At 36.9% G+C, this 22,493-nt stretch overlaps 1 protein-coding gene across 2 annotated transcripts in view; it reads left to right on the top strand.

The window, feature by feature from the left end:
• dph1 (diphthamide biosynthesis 1) overlaps nt 1-22,493 on the top strand; it is a 114,409-nt gene that overhangs the window by 4,688 nt on the left and 87,228 nt on the right. For both annotated transcript variants that reach the window (XM_081371277.1, XM_081371278.1), the window contains exons 2-3: nt 113-262; nt 20,988-21,051. In XM_081371277.1, the coding sequence (XP_081227403.1) occupies nt 113-262; nt 20,988-21,051 (214 nt within the window). The remainder of the gene's footprint in view (nt 1-112; nt 263-20,987; nt 21,052-22,493) is intronic.

Below are 22,493 nucleotides of genomic sequence, written 5' to 3'. Positions count from 1 at the left end.
ACACAACAGTGTCTTAAGGCACACTTGAGTTCAGTGATGCTTACAACAAATTCAGTCTGTTTCTCTGAAGCAAATTAGGTGAATTAACTCTCATATTGTCTTTTTAATGTAGTGCGAGGACCGAGGAGAGTGGCAAATCAGATTCCTGATGAGATCCTCAAAGATCCAGAGCTCAACGAGGCCATTAAGGCTTTGCCAGCTAACTACAATTTTGAGATCCACAAAACAATATGGAGGGTACGACAAGCCAAAGCCAAGAGGGGTGAGTACATTTAAAATCGTTTTGTTCAAAAAGGTTAAAGGTTATGCATTTAAGGTTACATTGAGCTATTAGGTAAAGGTAATGTATTTAATGTTATTTTGAATTTACTTTAAGTAAAATGTTTCCTCTAAGTATGCAAATAAACTTTTGTTTTTCTGTCTACTTCAACAAAAGAGGCAATATATTGTATGTAGTTTGAGCGTGTTGTCATGTGTTGTATTTTATGTTATTAGGCTTACAGTTTCAGTTCCAGAACATTAGTTATTCAGTTGTCTGTCTATAGAGAATTAAATTGCCCTAAAGTTCATATCTGTTTGCAGGATAATGCTGCAGCAGCATTACATAAGGTATGTCTCAAGCTTATTGCTTTTATGAGAGCATACATGCTGCATTATATAGATTAATGTTCTTCACTATTGTGTTTTTAGTTATATGGACAGAGTCAAGCAAACTGAAAAGCATAATTGCCTTGGAGGTTTCCACAGGCATAAATTAAGATGTGGTCTTTTTGTGGTTCTCTGGAACAAAGTGCAAGCTTTAAATTACTGCTGAGGGTTGCTTTAAGCCAGCTGGGAAAATTGGTGAAATTCATGACATTTAGAGGCATAATTACCTAATTTTGTCAGAACTTTGCTTCAGCAAAATGTGAAGCAAAATATGGTCATTAGCTTATTAACCATCAACCGATTCTGCTGAATACCAAGGGTGCTTTTTCAACAGTCAGAATGACTTTTATTCTTCAATGCACAGCAGCTTGAAATATTATCTTTGTATTTGATTTTTCTTCAGATTTCTGTAACACTTTACAATAAGGTTAAGCTTTGTTAATTCATGATACCCTATAGTGGCTTTAAGGAATTAACTTTATATTTTACAGAATTTATCTTGGCTAATGTGAAATTCTAATAAGCTGTATAAATAGTTCATATTCTATTTGAACTATATTCAATAGTCACTGTATCTACATATTCTAAGCTGTATAAATAGTTCATGTATTATGAATTAACATGAATTAACAATGAATCATAGTATTTATAAACATTAATAAATGATGTTTGTTTAACAAAAGTGTTTAGTAAAAGTGTTTGTAATTAGTTTGCAATTAATGCCTAATGCAATTAAAAAGTTTGTATAATTTAGACTTATTGTAAAGTGTTACCTAGATTTCTACCATAGTTTAAGAATCTCATTAAGTCTTAAAGTCTCAATAATTTATTCTTTTTCGGAAGAATATGTGACAAAATAAACATTTCTTTTTGTTTTGTTGTTGTGTTTTAATCTGTGTCTACAGCGGCCAGTGTTTAGTCTCATACGGTCAAAAACTGAAGGTCTCTGGGCTGTTTTGCATCAAAATATGATATATCCTTGGTATTGACTTCCATAAGTGTTTTTTTTTCTTTTTCTCAAAGATCTTGGCAGATTGGTGTGAAATTATTCCCCTCGGAAAGCAACACTTATGGCTTGTTTGAAAACGCTCTAATGAGATGTCTTACAGTTTGTTAGTGAGATTTCAGCAATTATAAGTGGTCAAGTTGTTTTCCAGGGTCGGCCCCAGCTGTCTCACTATAGCATTTTACTGTAGATTATTCCTTTTATTGGAAGTAATTACATCGTATTCTAATGTTCATGCTTTATTTCCTTAAGCTAACCTCAGAGAATTTCATCATTGCATAAAAAAGATGGTGAAATCATGGCTAGCAGCACACTAATCCTATTATTTGTGCCGTATCATTTATCGTTATGCAAATTTAATCCTCGTTTATTTTGATGCGTCCAATCAAGAGCTGTTTATCTATGTGTTGATGATGAATTGACTCAGCTTGAAGGCCTTTTCGTGGGTGCCGCATCTTAGACTTGTGAGTCTTGATCCAGCAACCCTTTGGCTCTTACTTGGCTTTGCTTGTTTAGCCTGCATTCTTAATCTGTCATAACCGTTGTGATGCTCAAGCACTGCAAGCCAAATGTGTTATACCAAATGACACTGTCCCTAACATGTCAGAATGTATTAACAAACAGTTTTGTTTCAAGAAATGTCATTGCTATGTGACCTTCCATGTTTTTTGGTCTTCTAATTGGGATTTTTGTCACTTTCACCCGACCGACCTCCTATCCCCCTCCCTTTGGTTATGCATCACTGTCTGACAGAAATTCGTCCCAAGGCCCTGTTGTAGCATGTCCTCCCGTCATTCTAGTCCAGGTGCCACAGAGACTTCAGGGTGGGCCTTTATTCAGTAAGACGAGGGAAAAAGATGAAGCAGAACAAGGCTTTAATTGATTTCATTATATTCGGATGCATGTTCACCATAAAGAACTTGTCTGTAGAGTTAAGACCTACATCGATGACCAATCTTTAATCACAAAAAGTCCTAATAATGCACCATAGCCGCAGAAATGCCCAATTTCAAGCCTCTATTGATGTGAATGACAACAGACAAGTGTTTGATGTGCTGAATGTGTTAGCAGGTGGCTTGTGCTGAGTACTTTCATGGGGATTGGAGAGAATGCTACAGTCTGCTGGGCTCTTTGTTGTGGAGGTTTTCATTTTTAAAAACCCCCTCTATTTCTGGACTCAATGGGCAAAGATAATTTTTGACCATATTGTCTCTCTCTTTTTACGGTTTCCTCTATCTTCTGCAGTTTTCGCCATTATTTTTCTCAAATAGTATTCTGAGAAATATTTAAATATTTCAAAATATGTAAAAATTCCCAAAATGACAAATTATTTCACTCATAATTTTTTATAGTCCGATTCAGGTCCCTGGTCGGTCGATCGGTGCATCTCTAATTTGTATTTAGTTTTCACAGCATTCTAGGGGTGCAACAAATCATAGTTGATGGTTAGGACTAGGCCCCACGGTTCGTCATGCATGTGATTTGCGGATTAGGCTAATTGCAAATTTTAACCATCGATAAAGTGGAAGTTTATCATTTGAACATGTTTTGCCTTGCCAATTTACACATTCAAGCGCAAGAAGAGGCGAAAGAGAACTCAGTTCAGTACTCGCGCGCTGTTATCTGTGCGCACAGCTGCACACACCTCAAGCGAGCATACAGAGACCCGCGTTTCAGATAGTGTGCAAACCCCGAATTGATTCCTCTATTGCGTCTCCTTTCACTTGAACAGACACACATGCACAAAATTATGTAAAATATACCTGTCCAAGCAAGCATTCTTGTAAACACAGTTGGTTAATGTCTTAAGTGAACGGTAACAGTTGAGAAAGAAAGCGGATGTGTGACGATATATTGGATTGGTGCATTTAGTCTTAAAGTGACAGCAACCAATAAATACCTGTTGTTGTCTATGTCATTAATTAATTAATCAAACAACAAAACACAGCTTTAAAAATTGATTAATTTGTATTTAATTTATATAATGAACACTCTAATGTTATTTTACGTTTGAATAATTACGTGTCCGTACCTGAATAATACTGTAAGTCCTTACTTTATTTTTAACTTTGTTCTATTATATTAATCATAAAATTGTAATTTTTTGTATTTGTATTATTCTATTACTGACTTTTCATTTGTCTAACAATGTTTGAACTTTATTTGTCATGCTAGTAGTTTTTCCTCTGGTATTGAAGTACTTAAAGTGTGCTTTAAGTAATAAATGTAAAGCCAAGGTACATTTGCCCATTTTTATTTTTAGAATTTTGCTGATCTGAAAAATGATCCAATCCGTGACTCAAAAACGGTATGATCCAAACCGTGTTTTGTGATCTGTTGCACCACTACTATATTTAAACACTAAACAGACAATATTTTTTTATTTATTTAACCAAACCACATCTATGTTAGCCAGACAGACATTCCATTGATCGTATGTGTCTGCATTTGGTTTAGTTTGATGTATTGACCAAATTATGAAGTAATGATTTGCTCTACGTTTTATTGTTTATTGTTGAGAGCTGCAGGGCCTTGTCTTTTTCACTTGTCTGTAGTCAAGTTGATGTATTTATTGTAGACTAAATTTTGTTTGTATTTATTACCTGTGCCTGCCTGGTCACTGTGTATTCTTTGTCAAATTAGATTTGCATCAAATATTCTTGTGCTGTGGCATCAGCACAAATGTCATCTACTTTCATTTCCTGCTATGAAGAGGAGGACTTTATGTACTGATAAGAATACTTCTATTACAGACATCTTTTAAATGTACTGTAATGTGTTTTGTTGTAATGTTCTCATGACACTAGTGTACAGCATGAAACCAGTGTGCCTGATATGCTTTCCACACACCTTTTCCACACTTATGTGCATGCACGGTGTATATATAACATTGTTTTGTTGCACATGATGTAATCATAGCCCAAGAGTTCAGAGTAACAGTACTTTTCAGAGATATATTTCCTGTCTGAAATGAGAGGTTCTTCTGAACGTTTTGACTTGCATAGCGCTAACAGTGAAAACTAAACTGGTTTTGCATAAATTGAGAATGAATCAACATGATTCATTCAGGGGGCATCACTATACATAGATGACATCCATTAGTGCCTTATCATAATGCAAATCTTTGCAAATATCATAAATTGTCTATTAACACTAGAAAATATATTTAAGTAAATGGTCTACTGAAACAAAGGATCAGAGTTCCAGAGAAAAGATGCAATTAAATTAAACTATACTCTAAATAAAGAAAAATATGTGATGTCGTGCAGCTCATTATTTTGCTAAAGGTTTCGAGTTCAAATATGCACTTTTTTTTTTTTACAGAAGTAAATTAGCAATTTTATTTCAGAGGATAAATATTAGAAGCCAAGGTGCATTTTATTCTGCAATTTAATTAACTTTACTTGAACTGAATGTCAGTAACATGGCTTCTAGAAGGTTAAGAGGTTTCTTTCCATGGGCAGATAGATGGAAAGCAGCAGCAGTGAGATTGGGTGGCACAAGAGCTGCTCGAACTTAATATACCGTTTCAACAAAATATTAAGCAGCAACTGTTTTCAACATTTATAATAATAATAATAATAATAATAAATATAGCTGCAAGCATCAATTATCGGGGCCAAGCGCAAAGAAGACATAAGACATGCCAACATGGCTGGGAGTGTCAGACCAACTGCAACAATGAGAAATTTAAGACATTTAAAGATGATTTTAGGCAAAATGGCTGAAAAATCATTCAGTAATTAAAAGTATGATTTAATGGATTATCAAGACACATATCGAGTTTTGTAATGGTACACCAATGCATTCGTAAAGTGTTGCATTTAAATCTTGATATTACAACAGCCACTAGGCTGACCAAAGTGCTTTACAGAACAACCAGATTTAAATATAGTAAGTATACCTGCATAACAACACATAAAACACAAATAAGAGCAAACCTAAGCAAAACCTTAAAACCAGAGTGACAAAACAGTATCAGACTCAAATATAAAATAGTAAAACAGGAGTAGCAAAGCAGTGTCAGACTCAAATATAGAATGGAAAAAAAGAAAAAAAAGAAAACAGCAGTAGCAAAGCAGTATCAGACTCAAATATAGAATGTAAAAACAGGAGTGGCAAAACAGTATCAGATTAAAATATAAAGTAGTTAAACAGGAGTAGCAAAGTAGTATCAGACTCAAATATAGAATGTTGAAACAGGAGTGGCAAAACGGTATCAGATTCAAATATTAAGTAGTTAAACAGGAGTAGCAAAGTAGTGTCAGACTCAAATATAGAATGGAAATACAGGAATGGCAAAACAGTATCAAACTCAAATATAAAATAGCAGAACCAACCATTAGAGAAGAGATCAATATACTAAAGAAAACAGGTAGGTTATAACAGAGACTTGAAAACAGACAGAGTAGGGGCCATTCTAATCTCAAGGGGCAGTGTGTTCCAGAGTCGTGACTATACCACTGCAAATCCACGCTCCCCTCTACGCTTGAGTCTAATGCAAGAGACTACCAGCAGAGCCTGGTCGTTGGATCCTAGGCTTCTGGAAGGAGTGTAGGGATGAACAAGTTCAGAGAGATAGCTAAGTTATGAAGAGATTTAAAAACAAAGAGTAGAATTTTGAAATTAGAAAAAAGTGGCACAGTTCCACTGCTTTTTTTGTGTGTTCTCAGAGTGAGCCCATACATGTGTGTCAAATTTGGTGAAAAATCTCATTTAGTTTTGGAGTTATAGAAATTTATGAGAGCATAAAAAATGATCCATGGGTGACTTTAATTGGATTTTTTTTTTGCCACTTACTATCAAAATTTTGACATTTGGGTATTAGGGTTTAACCAACGACCTATGTTTCCAAACTTCCTACGGCGGTTTCGTCTCGATTGGTTTCGAACGGTTTGGAAGATATTGGCAAGGATTCAGGAATGTAAAGAGATGACTCCCGTGAATATAAGTCAATCAAATCCAAATTTATAAGCATGTAAATATTTTTTTTTTACCACTAGGTGGCGCTGGTCCGAAACTTCTCAGTCTCTTTCAGAGCATCTTGCTGATGACCCATACCATGTTTTCAAATATACGTTCATGCGTTCATAAAATACAGCATTTTAGTACAAAATTCAAAATGGCCGACGCCCAAATATGAGATAGAAAAATTGGATATCAGTCAACTCGGCATGACGCCCTAAATCTAACAAGACCACTTTTATGATTTTTGGACAAACCGTTCAGAAGTTATAACCAAGAATAGCCATTTTTCGTATCTCCAGACCAGTAGGTGGTGCTGTGCCGAAATGCAACATGTCGCCTCCGGTCATGCTTGTGATGACATGTACCAAGTTTGGTCTGAATACGATAAAGCTTTGCGGAGATACAGCCTCACGTCTGTTTTTGCAAGCACTACGTAAAATTAGTTTGCGCGGTATTCAAGAACGGTTTGACGAATAAACTTGAATTCCATAATTTGTGTCGCCATGGTCTGAAGATGATCTGGTTCAGTTTCGTGAAAATCGGAGCAACTTTCTAAGACGAGTTTGAAAATGTAGGTTTTTAAAAAAAGTCAAAATGGCGGAAGGATTTACATGACGGAAAATAACGTCATATGATGCAGTCAAATCGTCTTCAGTCGAAAAATTTTAATTTAAATTTTAAAACTGGCATAAACATGAGTGAAAATTTTTACAGTTGGTGGCACTAGAAGGATTGAGTTGGAGACTCCAAATTTGCTATGGTGACTGTTCAGCCTGTCCACTGTCAGTGTGCCAAATTCAATAACTTTCCCGCAAGCAGTTATATGGGCTGCCAAAGACTTCCATACGGAAAAAGAAGTGGTAGAATAATGAGAACGCCAACGATTTCAAGAGGTGCCTCCACACTCTATGCTTGGCCCCTAATAATATTTTTTTTTGAGTACCAAATCAGCATATTAGAATGATTTCTGAAGGATCATGTGACACTAAAGACTGGATTAATTCTGCTGCAAAATCTGCTGTCACCACATGAATAAATTACTTTTTTTTTTTTTTAAATACTATATTTTTGATAGAATAAATGCAGCCTTCTGAAGATTCTGAGCTACAGACCTTCTTCCCAGGTCTAGCGTCACTTCTGTGTCTTTTCTTGTCACTCCTGTGTCTCTGTTGTTCTTATCTGGCTCAGTAGGCTTCATCATAGCTGCACAAACATCCGTTTGTATGTTCATTTCACATAATGAGGATGCAATGGTTGCCTGACTGATTATTTGTGAGTTTTTCTGGCCTAAGGTTGGCGATGATGAATGCAAACGATTGTAGAGATGACTTACCTCCCAGATTAATTCATTCTTGTGTTTGAATAATTAGTCCACGGTATCTTGAAATAAATGTAATCATAATGCAAACTCTATCTGCAGGGCTGTCTGTTTGTATTTTTGCCAACACACCGATTGGATGTACAGGAAGGAATGAAGATGTGATGTTCATTCAGAGCTAAACCTCTCAAGAACCGCCTAGAAATATTATTATATTATTATATTATTTTTAAAGCTAAAGTGTGTTTTCTGTGTCAATAATGGCAGTTATTGGCTGGCCAAACAGGTAGTCCCGCCCCCAACTTTTCAGTTTTGCATGATAGCTTTTACTGTATGGTCTGTTTTAGAATTGCTGGAATGCAGTGTTAACCAATTATAATTTACATTAATTTACCTAATTATAACGTTCCTCATCCTATATCTGATTTGTTTTTATTGTAGCAGGTGTGCTCTTTCAGTCATTCAGAGGGTTTGATGACGGCTAACATTTTGTTTGTCAGTCCTTGTGGCGTGGTAACAGGTGTAGCTTAACACACTAAGCACATTTTCTCTGTGTGTGTTTGTGCAGTCCACGGGTTCTGGCATTTTGGCATTTCCTTGAGCTTCTATGACATTTCTGGATATGCAGTGTACAAATGGTTGCTCACTTAGCCCTGGGCCAGCACCTGGCCTTCTTAGCAAGATGGAGCTCGTCAACGGCTGGCCGAGGATGGATGAGTGTAGAGATTTGTCAGGCAAGGCTGTACTGAGCTGAATAACCTTTTACTGTCAATAAACTCGCCCTTTCTCTGGTAATGACCTGTCTGTGTCTGTCCGGACTGAAGGGGGCCAGTCTTTTAACCTTTCATCAGAGATTTGCTCAGCCCAGCTGTATTCCCCTATCCTCTTTTCATCCATCACTCTTCCTGGCTGCTCTTTAGCTTGTCTGCACTCAAAACAAATTGCTCATATTCTTTTTTTTAAACTTGTCTCCACTATCATTTACTATTGCTTGTTTCTTCCCAGCTGAACCATATTCATGTAATTTCAGAGTTTCTTAAAAGAGGGTGTAGATTCTAAGTAGGACACATGCTCCTGAGCTCACACTGATGCATGTGTCTTCAATAGCAGGTGCAGCATCGGTTTGTGCCAATATTAAGTCTATGGGACATTTTTCACCCAGTTTTCCACCTGCTGGGCGAACACTGTACGCACGATCGCTTCTAAAAGTCAGAGCCCACCTCTCTTCAGTTAGCCACACTATTTGACTCCTCATTCATGGGTCTGCGACAAATGAAGCACTGAAGTTTTAACCAAAAAAAAGATTTAGTAGTAGTATGAGAGATAATGATGCACAAGCACCACTAATAATACCTAATAGCTAACTCCATGTCCGCTATAAATTCATTAGCACCGTTTTGCTGGAAAATTATGACATACGGTGCAAAACACTACTCATAATCCCACAAAAACGACTTCAGTTAAAACCATTTTACTGATGCCTCCATGGCTTTCACAGTCATTTGCGCAATTTGCACAGCACTATCTTTGTTTATATATATATATATATATATATATATATATATATATATATATATATATATATATATATATATATATATATATATATATATATATATATATATATATATATATATATATATATATATACACATACATACATACATACATACATACATACATACATACATACATACATATACAGTGAGGAAAATAAGTATTTGAACACCCTGCTATTTTGCAAGTTCTCCCACTTGGAAATCATGGAGGGGTCTGAAATTGTCATCGTAGGTGCATGTCCACTGTGGGAGACATAATCTGAAAAAATAAATAAAATCCAGAAATCACAATATATGATTTTTTAACTATTTATTTGTATGATACAGCTGCAAATAAGTATTTGAACACCTGTCTATCAGCTAGAATTCTGACCCTCAAAGACCTGTTAGTCTGCCTTTAAAATGTCCACCTCCACTCCATTTATTATCCTAAATTAGATGCACTTGTTTGAGGTCGTTAGCTGCATAAAGACACCTGTCCAAGACCAAAGAGCTGTCCAAAGACACTAGAGACAAAATTGTACACCTCCACAAGGCTGGAAAGGGCTACGGGGAAATTGCCAAGCAGCTTGGTGAAAAAAGGTCCACTGTTGGAGCAATCATTAGAAAATGGAAGAAGCTAAACATGACTGTCAATCTCCCTCGGACTGGGGCTCCATGCAAGATCTCACCTCGTGGGGTCTCAATGATCCTAAGAAAGGTGAGAAATCAGCCCAGAACTACACGGGAGGAGCTGGTCAATGACCTGAAAAGAGCTGGGACCACTGTTTCCAATGTTACTGTTGGTAATACACTAAGACGTCATGGTTTGAAATCATGCATGGCACGGAAGGTTCCCCTGCTTAAACCAACACATGTCAAGGCCTGTCTTAATTTTGCCAATGACCATTTGGATGATCCAGAGGAGTCATGGGAGAAAGTCATGTGGCCAGATGAGACCAAAATAGAACTTTTTGGTCATAATTCCACTAAACGTGTTTGGAGGAAGAAGAATGATGAGTACCATCACAAGAACACCATCCCTACTGTGAAGCATGGGGGTGGTAGCATCATGCTTTGGGGGTGTTTTTCTGCACATGGGACAGGGCGACTGCACTGTATTAAGGAGAGGATGACCGGGGCCATGTATTGCAAGATTTTGGGGAACAACCTCCTTCCCTCAGTTAGAGCATTGAAGATGGGTCGAGGCTGGGTCTTCCAACATGACAATGACCAGAAGCACACAGCCAGGATAACCAAGGAGTGGCTCTGTAAGAAGCATATCAAGGTTCTGGCGTGGCCTAGCCAGTCTCCAGACCTAAACCCAATAGAGAATCTTTGGAGGGAGCTCAAACTACGTGTTTCTCAGCGACAGCCCAGAAACCTGACTGATCTAGAGAAGATCTGTGTGGAGGAGTGGGCCAAAATCCCTCCTGCAGTGTGTGCAAACCTGGCGAAAAACTATAGGAAACGTTTGACCTCTGTAATTGCAAACAAAGGCTAGTGTACCAAATATTAACATTGATTTTCTCAGGTGTTCAAATACTTATTTGCAGCTGTATCATACAAATAAATAGTTAAAAAATCATACATTGTGATTTCTGGATTTTTTTTTTTTTTTTATGTCTCTCACAGTGGACATGCACCTACGATGACAATTTCAGACCCCTCCATGATTTCTAAGTGGGAGAACTTGCAAAATAGCAGGGTGTTCAAATACTTATTTTCCTCACTGTATCAATATTATATAAAGTTGTAATTAAATTATTCTACCCCCATTGCAAATCAGGTTTATTGGCAAAATGTACAGATTTTCATCTGTCAAAGTAATTGAAATGGCTCAACATAACAAATGTTTCAACTAATCAAGGGCTTCATTAGTTACACCAGGTGGGCTTGAGCTAGAACACATGAAATATCTGAACTTGCTTGGTTTGTTGAGTCACATTTGATGGCATGTTAGAAATATGGTTAAGTCAAAAGAATGGTCCAAAAAGAGAAGAAGATAGAAGATATCATCGCCCTTTACAAAATAGGAACACGATTCAAACAGATGGCGAAGGCACTAAATGTTCCGTTGGAACCATAGTTTGCAAGTTCAAAGTTAAAGGAACAGTGGTTACACTACCTGGATGCGGTAGAAAAAGGAAGCTATCAACGTCTGCAACCAGATTTCTGAGAAGGCAGGTTCAGAAAAACACTTGAGTGACTTCAAAAGACCTGTAACAAGACTTGGTGGCAACAGGCACTGATGTTTCAGCTTGCACAGTAAGGCACGTACTAAACGCATGCCAGAACTCCAAGACGTACACCACTACTAACTAGAGCCCGACCGATATACCGATATAGTAATATATATATTACTGACACAGTAAAGGGTAGATTTAAATAAAGAAAAACGAAATTTAAATAAAGAAAAACTAAATTTAAATAAAGAAATTAAACGAAATTTAAATAAAGAAAAACTAAATTTAAATAAAGAAAAACGAAATTTAAATAAAGAAAAAACGAAATTTAAATAAAGAAAAAACGAAATTTAAATAAAGATAAACGAAATTTAAATAAAGAAAAACGAAATTTAAATAAAGAAAAACGAAATTAATTTAGATTGATAATAACGGGTAAAAAGGCTAATACATTTTGTTTCTATTATTCTATTTTCCACAATGTCAAAGCAACACAGCTTAATCCAAAACACAAGCTCAGACATGCACTTCGTCCATACAAACTCCGCTGTTCTGCTCTCCAGCCAGAGAACACTCCCGTTGCTGGAACACTTGCGCGTCGGTTCTATTTCTAGCATGGACGCGTTTTCCGCGTGGCTCGAGCCGCGCCTGAGAGACGCGTGTCACGCAGGCAGTGTGCAAACTCCAACCTGTTAACATGGGAGCCGAAATAAAAACGGCCATGCCACGCAGTCAGTGTGTCGCCGGCCTTATTCAAGCGCGAATGAGAACCGTTTCGCGGGGGATCCAAGATGTGAAAAAAAAAAAAAAAATCGAATGTCAAATTTTCAAATTGAATACCAACCCACTGAGCGAATATTCGAATATTCGGGTCCAGCCCTATAGCCTAGTTTCACGTTTAGTACATTTTGCTTACTACTTATTTAAAATAGTATAAAACTACTGTACATATGTAATTATAAACGTTTTCATTATGATATTATTAATTTTACTTTACTAAAAAGATTCTTCCTCCACTGGTAGATATTAGAGAAATTAAGATTAAAAATAGAAGATAAGGTTTTGTCAGTGACACTTTTGATATATTTATTGATACAAGTTATGTTTTAAATAACGTGACTAAATTAAAAGACAAAGTCATTAGTGAAGATTATGCAACAGTATTTAGAATATAATATAATATAAAATACAATGCAAACTAGTTTGGTTACAGCTCAAATTCTCATTCTATCATTCACCCTGCCTCCATTACATATCTTTGTCACACAATTTAATCACCACATTTGAGTTATCATTGCAAAACGTTTATATATTTATTCTGTTTACTGTGTATTCTATATATATTACCCATCAAAAGTTTGTACACACCAATTGGAAAGTGTGTCCAAACTTACTGTATAATACACATAAATAATATTGCTACTGTATATAATATACACATAAATAATATCGGCCGATATATCGGTATCTGGCTTTTTTTTATCGGTATCGGCATCGGCGCCCAATAATCCATATCGGTCGGGCTCTACTACTAACCCAAAAGGACAAGAAAAGTCGGCTCCAATTTGCTCAAAATCATAAAAATAAGCCACAGAAGTTTTGGGATTCTGTTCTGGAGCGATGAAACAAAACTGGAACTTTCCGGCCCTATGGATCAGCGGTATGTCTGGAGGAAGAAGAATGAAGCATATGCTGAAAAGAGGCTGATTTGTATCCTCTGGCACTGGAAACCTGCAGCATGTGGAAGGCAAAATTGATTCATTGAAGTATCATTCATGCTGTCAGTGAGGAAGCTGAAGCTTGGGCGTCATTGGACCTTCCAACAGGACAATAGTCGCGTTTCCACTGACGGCCCAGTGCGAGCCAGGGCTTTAAACGGGCTATGCCGGGCTAAAAGCCCCGGGCCTGTAGCACTGAGCCCAAAACACACTGCGTTTCCACTGTCGGGCCAGAAGCTCTGCAGCGCTTCACTAAAACATGCCCGTAACACGCCTCTTGAACAACGTTACACAAACCAACGTTGTTCAAGTGCTACAGACCCGGGGCTTTTAGCCCGGCATGGCCCGTCACCAACAAATAGAAGTTTTATCAGAAAACGAATCAGAAAGAAATCACTGGAAACAGCGTGATCGCAAAACAAAAATGTTTCTGGCATTTTTGTTGTTTACTTGAATATTTAAAACCCAGGAATCAATAGCCGCTTTCCGACCAAGTAGTTACAGGAACTTAGTTCTAGGAACTGTCCACTTCTAAACAGTTCTAAGAACTACTCTCCCCCAAACTCGGTTTTGCTGTTTGCGTTCGCACTGGCCAAGTGGCCATAGGAACTGGTAGGAGGGGTAAGGGAGTGACGCAAGCACAGTGACTTTTATTTTGACGGCGCGACGGACCTTTATTTTGGCGGTGCTGAGAACGCCAGAGCAAACAATGATCGCATTCTCTGTGTTTATTAGTTAGCGATCTGTCTAACAGTACTGTTTAATATGTTATTAGATAGAACTGTTATAAAAAGTAGACAGTATATGAAAAAAGGTTATTAGCCTATGCCGTGTGGTTGATGTCCAGTGTTGCTACCTGGGCAGAAATACATAATCATGTTTGGCTTGGTCTCCTCAAAGTTGTGTTGGATTTTCTCTTTAGCATAAAGGTTTAGAGACCCATCTATCACTGTTTTCCATGTTTGTATAGTTAGTTTATGGAGTAAATATATAGGCTATAATCTGTGTGTTTACATTCTAGCTGTTTTAAAAATGGCGGGTGCTGGTGTTACGCGTGCGTTCGGTCAATCAGCGTACACTAACGTCACGGGTAGTTCCTATAGTGCTGGTTTAGACCCTACTCTGAAGTAGGACCTAAATTAGTTCCTCCAAATGGATTTCCAAGAACTAAAATCGTTCCTAGCTCCTGCGGTGCGAACACACCAACATCCGGGTACTTTAGCCAATAGTTCTAGGAACTGTGAAAAGGTTCCTCCGGTCGGAAAGCGGCTACGGTTTACGATAAAAAGTAATACATTGATCATAATGAATACATTTTTGTCAAAATTGCACATTATCCACACAGAAATAAAGTGGCTTATCGCTAGGTCTATTTCAAAAAAGAAAGAGGACAGACTTACTTATTCAGTCGTGTCTGTTTCTGTTTTTTTGGTAGTTACAGAACATATTTACATCACATTTAGAAATAAGGATAATTCTAATGATATAAGTGCCACCAAAAATATGACCTGAGGAGCTTTAGCAATCTCTCCCAGTAAGCTACATTTACAGAATTTTCAGTCAGAGAAAGAGAGGAAGCTCCTGAAAAAAAAAGTTGCTTTATTTTATGATAGTCCGGTATAAAAAGAGACGAGACATAGGCTACTGACAGATAAAATAAAAACATGATTGTGATGGCCTTCAAGCATTCATATTTACCATGTTTACTATGGTAATGGTTAGCGTGCATAGTCTTGCATCACATATAAATATTTCTACCTTATACGGTGATCAGAATCCACATCGGATCACAAACAGAAGGCATTCAAACATGAAGTGAGTTTTGAGGTAAATTATTTTAAAAGTCTCCAATGCTGATGTTAGCTGGTATATGAAGTCATCCGGCGCTGCCGTCTTCTGACTTAGGTAAACTCATTCTCTGTTCGTAACCACTCCTCTAGCCCAAGCTGGCCCGCTTTGGACCAAGGTATTCGGCAGGCCAGAAAACCCTGGCTGTTGGCCCCGAGGAAGCCCTGATGAGGCCCGATCAAGCCCCGGAAGTGACAGTGGAAACACGACTGGCCCTGGCACGCACTAGCACGCCCATTTTTGACCCGACAGTGGTCGGCTAATGATCCCAAGCCATACGTCAAATTCCACCAAGGCTTGGTTGCAGAAGAAGTCCTGGAAGATTCTACAGTGGCCATCACAGTCACCTGACTTGAAGCCCATTGGAAATTTGGTGGAATTTGAAGAAAGGCGGTTGCAGCACACAAACCCAAGAATATTACTAAACTGGAGGACATTGCTCATGAGGAATAGGCTAAGATTCCTCAGAAAGGCTGCCAGAAGCTGTTGTCTGGTTATACATCTCATTTGCAGAAGATCATGACAGGAAAAAAATTTCTACTAAGTCAATTCAATTCACTGTTATTTGTATAGTGCTTTTCACAATACATATTGTTTCAAAGCAGCTTAACAGAAAATGAAAATATATTTTCACTTGAATTTGGCCACTTTAACCACTTTAAAGGGTTAGTTCACCCAAAAATGAAAATTCTGTCAGTAATTACTCACCCTCATGTTGTTCCAACCGCATAAGACCTTCGTTCATCTTCGGAACACAAATTAAGATATTTTTGATGAAATCTGAGCCATGTCTCACTCCTCCATAGGCTGCTATGTGACCGAAACTTGCTGGCCCAGAAAAGTTATTAAAGAGATCGTTAATATAGTCCAAGTGACTCCAGTGGCTCAATCTTAAGTATATCAAGCGACGAGAATACTTTTTGTGCGCAAAAACAAACAAAAATAACGAATTTATTCCACTATTCATTTCCTTCTCTCTGGGCCTCGTAGTGTTTTTGCGCTGCGCGTCTGTGTTGCACGTCATCACGCATCACACACATGACCGGCGTCGGCCAATAGTGAGCCTACGTGGTGACGTGTACACAGACGCGCTGCGCAAAAACACTACGCGAACCAACTAGAGGTCGAGAGAGAAGGAAATGAATAGTGGAATAAAGTCGTTATTTTTGTTTGTTTTTGCGCACAAAAAGTATTTTCGTCGCTTTATAAACTTAAGATTGAGCCACTGGAGTCACTTGGACTATATTAACGATCTCTTTAATAACTTTTCTGGGCCAGCAAGTTTCGGTCACATAGAAGCCTATGGAGGATTCAGACATGGCTCAGATTTCAACAAAAATATCTTAATTTGTGTTCCGAAGATGAACGAAGGTCTTACGCGGTTGGAACAACATGAGGGTGAGTAATTACTGACAGAATTTTCATTTTTGGGTGAACTAACCCTTTAAACATTTGTTGTGTTGTGCAATTTCAATTACTTTTGTTTGATTTGTTCATTGCAAACAGCTGAAAGTCTGTAAATATTGCCAATAATCCTGATTTGCAATGGGGGTTGAATAATTTCGATTACAACTGTACATATATCAGATGTCAAACTGGCCAGAAACTCTCTCGCGCTGGACGGAATGCCATGTTTTGATGCAATGATTATGGTTGTAATTGATTTTACTGCAGTCATGCAGCATATTTTAATAATTCATACAGAAGACTACTCTGCTGACTGTAGGCCACTATGTATTTCAGTTCTTAGAGGCCAGAAATATGGCATTTGTAATTGTAAAATGATGAAAATATTCATCAATAAATCAATATTGACTTGATTTAAAATATCATATATTTAGTGTAGCAGAGTCAGAAGTTGAAGATTTAGATGAGGTGAGATGGAGTAGAAATTGTGGTATGTTTCATTCTCATTTATTGACTGACAGGAAAGGCTCCTAGCTGGATAGGTCACACTTGTATGGCATCAATATGAACTGATAGACATGAACAATGGTGATAATTGAATTTCGCTCTTACTTTATTTCACTGTTCATTTGTTAGTCTGTATAGTACATGTAACAGATCCAATTTTAGGGCATGAGTCTGTTTCCAGGACAACAGGGCAGCATATCTACGCATGATGCTGGCGTCCATTGAAGAAGAAAAAAAAATACACATCTAATGTTGTGAAGTTCATCAACCACATAATTGTAAGAGTCGATAATACAATGATTTCAGGAAAAAAGCACAGAACGAGAATATGATCTCCTTAGACGTGCTAGAATAGGCTGATCTCATTTTAACTGTTGTTTTAGGTATTTTTCTATATTAATTATAAAGTTAATTCGTCACCTTCTTAGAAAAGTGATTTTATGCAAGATAAGATATCTCCAAAATTGGGCATATAGAGTATTATGTGGTCATGTGTTTTAATTTTGTAAAGTAATATGTTTAGATTTCCATCACTATTAATATGTTGAAGTTAACAGCTTTGCATGTTTTAGTAATATGTAGTCACTTATTGAATTATTATCATTTAATTGAATTTAACAGTGCAGATATGCTTTGTATGACAGTGTCTACAGGTCAGTGCCCTCAATAAGGGATGATGTATTGATTTGATTTTTCTTAGTTTAAAGAGTAAGATAGTTCACCCAAAAATTAAAATTAGCCCATGATTTACTCACCCTGAAGCCATCGTGTATATGACATTCTTCTTTCAGTTATATTAAAGGGGACATACCATGAAAATCGGACTATTTCCGTGTTTAAGTGCATCTACCAACCCAGAACACGTGAAAATGTCAACTCAGTAACTTTGTTTTGGTAAGCCTTTCTCTGCAAGCAGGTCGAAAAATAAGCCGATCAGATTTCGCTCCCCTTAGTTCTGACGTAGTAAGGGGATCTTTTTATAATATTACCGCCCCTTAATCTGCACGAAAAAGCATGCAAACTGTTCTTTCATTGGCTGCACAGACAAGCACAGAACATAGTCTCAGCCTCAGATGAGACAAGAGAGCAATTTTCAACGGAAATCCGCCAGAAACAGATGAATCAATGTAACTCCACCACAACTACATAAATGTATCCACTAACCATTCAGAAACATCCAGGTGCAGTCTAAAAGTTGCAACCTCTTCTGGTTATTTCTGAGATTTTGAATGAGTGAGATTCGCATGTTTTTTTTATTGTATCCGAAGCTCATGTAAAGGATCTGCCCTCTTCTGAACGGAGGCAAATATTGGTATTTTCCTTACACAAACCCATGGCTCCTCTTCAGAAGGCCTTCATTAACCCCCCGGAGATGTGTGGAGCACTTTTATGATGGATAGATGCGCTTTGATGGACTTCAAAACAGAAATGGCCATTCACTGCCATTATAAATCTTGGAAGAGCCAGGACATTTTTAATATAACTCTGATTGTATTCGTCTGAAAGAAGAGTGTCATATACACCTAGGGTGGCTTGAGGGTGAGTAAATCATGGGCTAATTTAAATTTTTGGGTGAACTATCCCTTTAAGACATTGTAATGGGTCCAACAATGGTATACCACTCAGCTTTTATATTTACATGTATTTCCACCCTAAGTGACAGCTTTTTTTTTTTTTTTTGCACTGTGTTGAGTTCTCTCGATAAATATAAAGGGTATCTTTGTCACTGTTTTTAGGTATGGTGTAAATTTAGTGTGACAAGCAAGTTATTGCAGCTGTTAAAATGGTTAGCTTGTCTGAATCGGCGCCAACTTTGCATTTATGCTTCATGCCAACTTTGCCAGCTGCTTAGAGTGATTTATATGCAGTGTATCTTGAATGTGTGCTTATACATTTACCTGACCACCACTTATCTCAGAACATGCACCTAATTATTTTATATTATATTGTATTGTATTATTTATTATATAATTAATTATATTACATTATTAATTGTATTATATTATAGATAGTACTACTTGTATGAAATAATTAAAATAATAATTCAGTGAAGAAAACAACACAGTAATAATACAAATGTTCCAGAATTTCATTATGTACCAGTGCAGCAATAAGCAGAACAATGTTTTTCCACTGAGACCATGCAAATTTTTAGGTTTGTGTTCAATCTTAGCAATGTGCCAGACAGAAATAGCCAGTGCTCTGTTTCTTTGAACCAATTAATTTATCTGTACAATTTATTGGCTGCATTTCATGATTGAAACTGGTTGCTTATAATGAGGCATGACTTTTGTGTTTTGACATTGTGAAAGTGTGAGACCGCGGCCAACTGCATGTCTCGCACCACATGCGTGAGAGTTGACAACCCTGTCTAAAGTATTTTACTTTTGTTTCCTTAAATAATTAGTTGCTGTAGTGCTCTCAGATGTTTCTTGTGATATAGCTTAGTACACATAAAATCATTATTAACTGCTGAACAGAAGGTAAGGTATTGCGTTTTTATCTCGACAAATATTTTATTTGTTTTAATGTCTCATACTCACTTGAGTGAGTGACATCTGTCGAACTTAAAGTTCACACTTCACAGACACCCTTTTTTAGATTAAATTTGACAGAATGCAGATTATAATAGGGATGCTTGTTGTATTGGTGGCTGTATTGGTAAATGTTTGTTCTTGTATTAGTTCGATAGCATCCTTTTGTGAGCTGATGTGGCTTCTTATCATAGAATGAGACAGATAGTAGTAGTATATTATATTATTTTACAGTATACAATGATAAAGGATATGTTGATGAACATTGCATATAAATATCATATAATAATATAATTAATTATGAAAATACCTGAGAAGGCTTGAAGAACTCCTATACACCATATATTGCGGCCGTCGTGTGTTTATTGCCTGTTTAATCAAAGCATTTCTATCTTATTTTTATTCAGATACAGCCATAGCTTGATGCCTTTGTCCACATTATGGGTTTCTGACCTAGAATGTCATAAGTTATATTACTTCTGTGAGGCATATGTGGAGTTTGCATGAGGGCGCCCTCTGGCTTCCAGTATGAATGAAACAGACGTGTGTTAAGTGCTCAGTAATGCTCACTCCATCCTATTTTGGGTAAAAAATAGGAAAAAAATATACTTCTATCTAAAGAAATGTATATGATAATCCATATGTTTTTCTCCAGTGTACAGGAGTTTGTTTGTTTTTTCCACAGTGGATGTGAATTAAGAGGCTCATATTTCATATTAAAAACTTGGACTTTTTTATTTTGCATACCTCTTGACAAAAAAAAATAAAAAATCTCAGATTTGTATCATAATAATATATTTTATAATAAATCCTTAGACCTCTCTATTGATTTATAGTCATAGGCTGCCTGCAGGAAGTTTCTTCAAGCGTCTTGAAGACGTTGCCACAGTTCTTCTGGATTTAGTCTGTCTTGGTTTTTTTTGTTTCTTCATGTAATCCCAGATGGACTCGATGGTGAGATCAGATCTCCGTGTGGAGCTTCCCGGCTATTGTCAAATATTTCTTGTGCATACAAAAAATCTCTCTGGATTATTGCAATTAATGGCAAAAAGAATGTTTGGAAATGTAAACAAATATTGCCAACTGGCACACTACCGCAAAATATATAAAACTGGTTTAACTTTTTTGGGGGTGAAAATATTTGTGTGCCTAAGACGTTTGCACAGTACACACACACTTATTTTTTTATTTTTTTTTATTTTATTTGTTTAAATATATTTTTTTCGCAATTAGATTTTTTTTCTCCAAATTGTTCAGCCCTATATTGTATTATATTGCACTGACTGGACTCTCTGTCTTTGACATGCAGTGGCCTTGCAGTTGCCCGAGGGTCTCCAGATGTTTGCCTGTGTGATCGCTGACATCATTGAGAGGTGGGTACCACATACACTCACACTCTTACACAACTCATGACTGTGGACCGGCTTGGGTAGACGTCATTGGTTAAAAAGACAGTGTGTTTGAATCTGCAAAAGACCTCTGCGCTCATTAAAAAACTTATCATTATTCCCCTCCATAGCCCGTATCTGGGGCTCAGCAGAAAATTAGACACAATTGCAGACACAAGCTAGCTATTACAGTCTCGCTAGTTAATGACATGAAGTGGAAAACCATTATTCTTCTCAATTACATCTTGTTACTGTCTGTGCAGACCATGCAGCATACAAAAGTACAAATCGTGGTCCAGTGTAGGTTAAGAATGAGTCTGACCACACCTCACACTTCGATCGGTTATAATGTTAATGCTAATGAACGCTAGCAGCTCGATTTAATGACAAACAATGTGCTGTGACAACAAAAAGCCCTGCAAAAAAAACAACAACCCAAAAAACCTGCTAAAAACCAGCCTAAGCAGTTGGCTGGTGTTAGCTGGTCTTCCAGCCTGGTCATGTCTCGTTTAGCAGGCCGGTTTTCGAGGTTGTTTAATATGGTCAGGCTGGTCTTAGCTGGTCAGGCTGGGAGACTAGCAGACTCACCAGCTGAACACTAGCTAGGCCAGGCTGGGAGACCAGCCTGACCTGCTTAAACCAGCTACATCCATGTTAAACAAGCTAAGACCTGTCAACAAGCTTAGACTGGTTTCAGCTGTGTGTGTGTTTTTTTTTTCCACCAGGGAAATATTCATGTTCATAGTATAGTCACAGGGTATGTGGCACTCACAGGTGTTGAAGGAAAAGTGCATAAAAAAAATATTGTCATTATTTACCTTTTTTTTTCTCTTCTTTGAAACAAAATTTTCAATTTTGAAAATCCCCCCCCAACAATTAATTTCAATATAATTATATTTATTGGAGTCTGAATCATCTGGATTAGTCAGTAACTGTAGCTAGGGCTGGGCATTGAAGCAAACATCATGATTCGATTTGATTTGTTTTCTATTCATAAGCTTGCAACGCAATACAATTTCGACATTACTATAATATTAAAATTTATAGTAATGTTTAAATTAACGGATTTGTAGGCTAATTGCATTGAAATTACACATAAGGATGTTTTTTATAATAACAACGTCATGATTATACATTTTTTATGACTTTCTACGTGTTTTTTTTTTAAATATAAATATTTAAATGGTGGCTATCATAAAAACATGACAGATTTATTCAAACATCAAATATTGAAGTACAGGTTGAGTAAAATAACAATGAATATGAAATATAGTGCATATATTTATCAAAATGCTCCTCTCTAGAGTTTTTAGATAAAAAAATTCTAGCTGACTTATGAGTATATGGACATGATTTAAGAATAGCTTTTCTGAGGTAAATGTAGCATTACGTGAAATATTGTTCTCAAGCTTTTTAATTGACGTTGT

The sequence above is a fragment of the Scardinius erythrophthalmus genome (assembly GCF_964197995.2).
Source record: "Scardinius erythrophthalmus genome assembly, chromosome: 7".
NCBI classification, from domain to species: domain Eukaryota; kingdom Metazoa; phylum Chordata; class Actinopteri; order Cypriniformes; family Leuciscidae; genus Scardinius; species Scardinius erythrophthalmus.
Note: the sequence above shows the minus strand (reverse complement) of the source record. Positions and strands in the feature narration are given on the sequence as shown.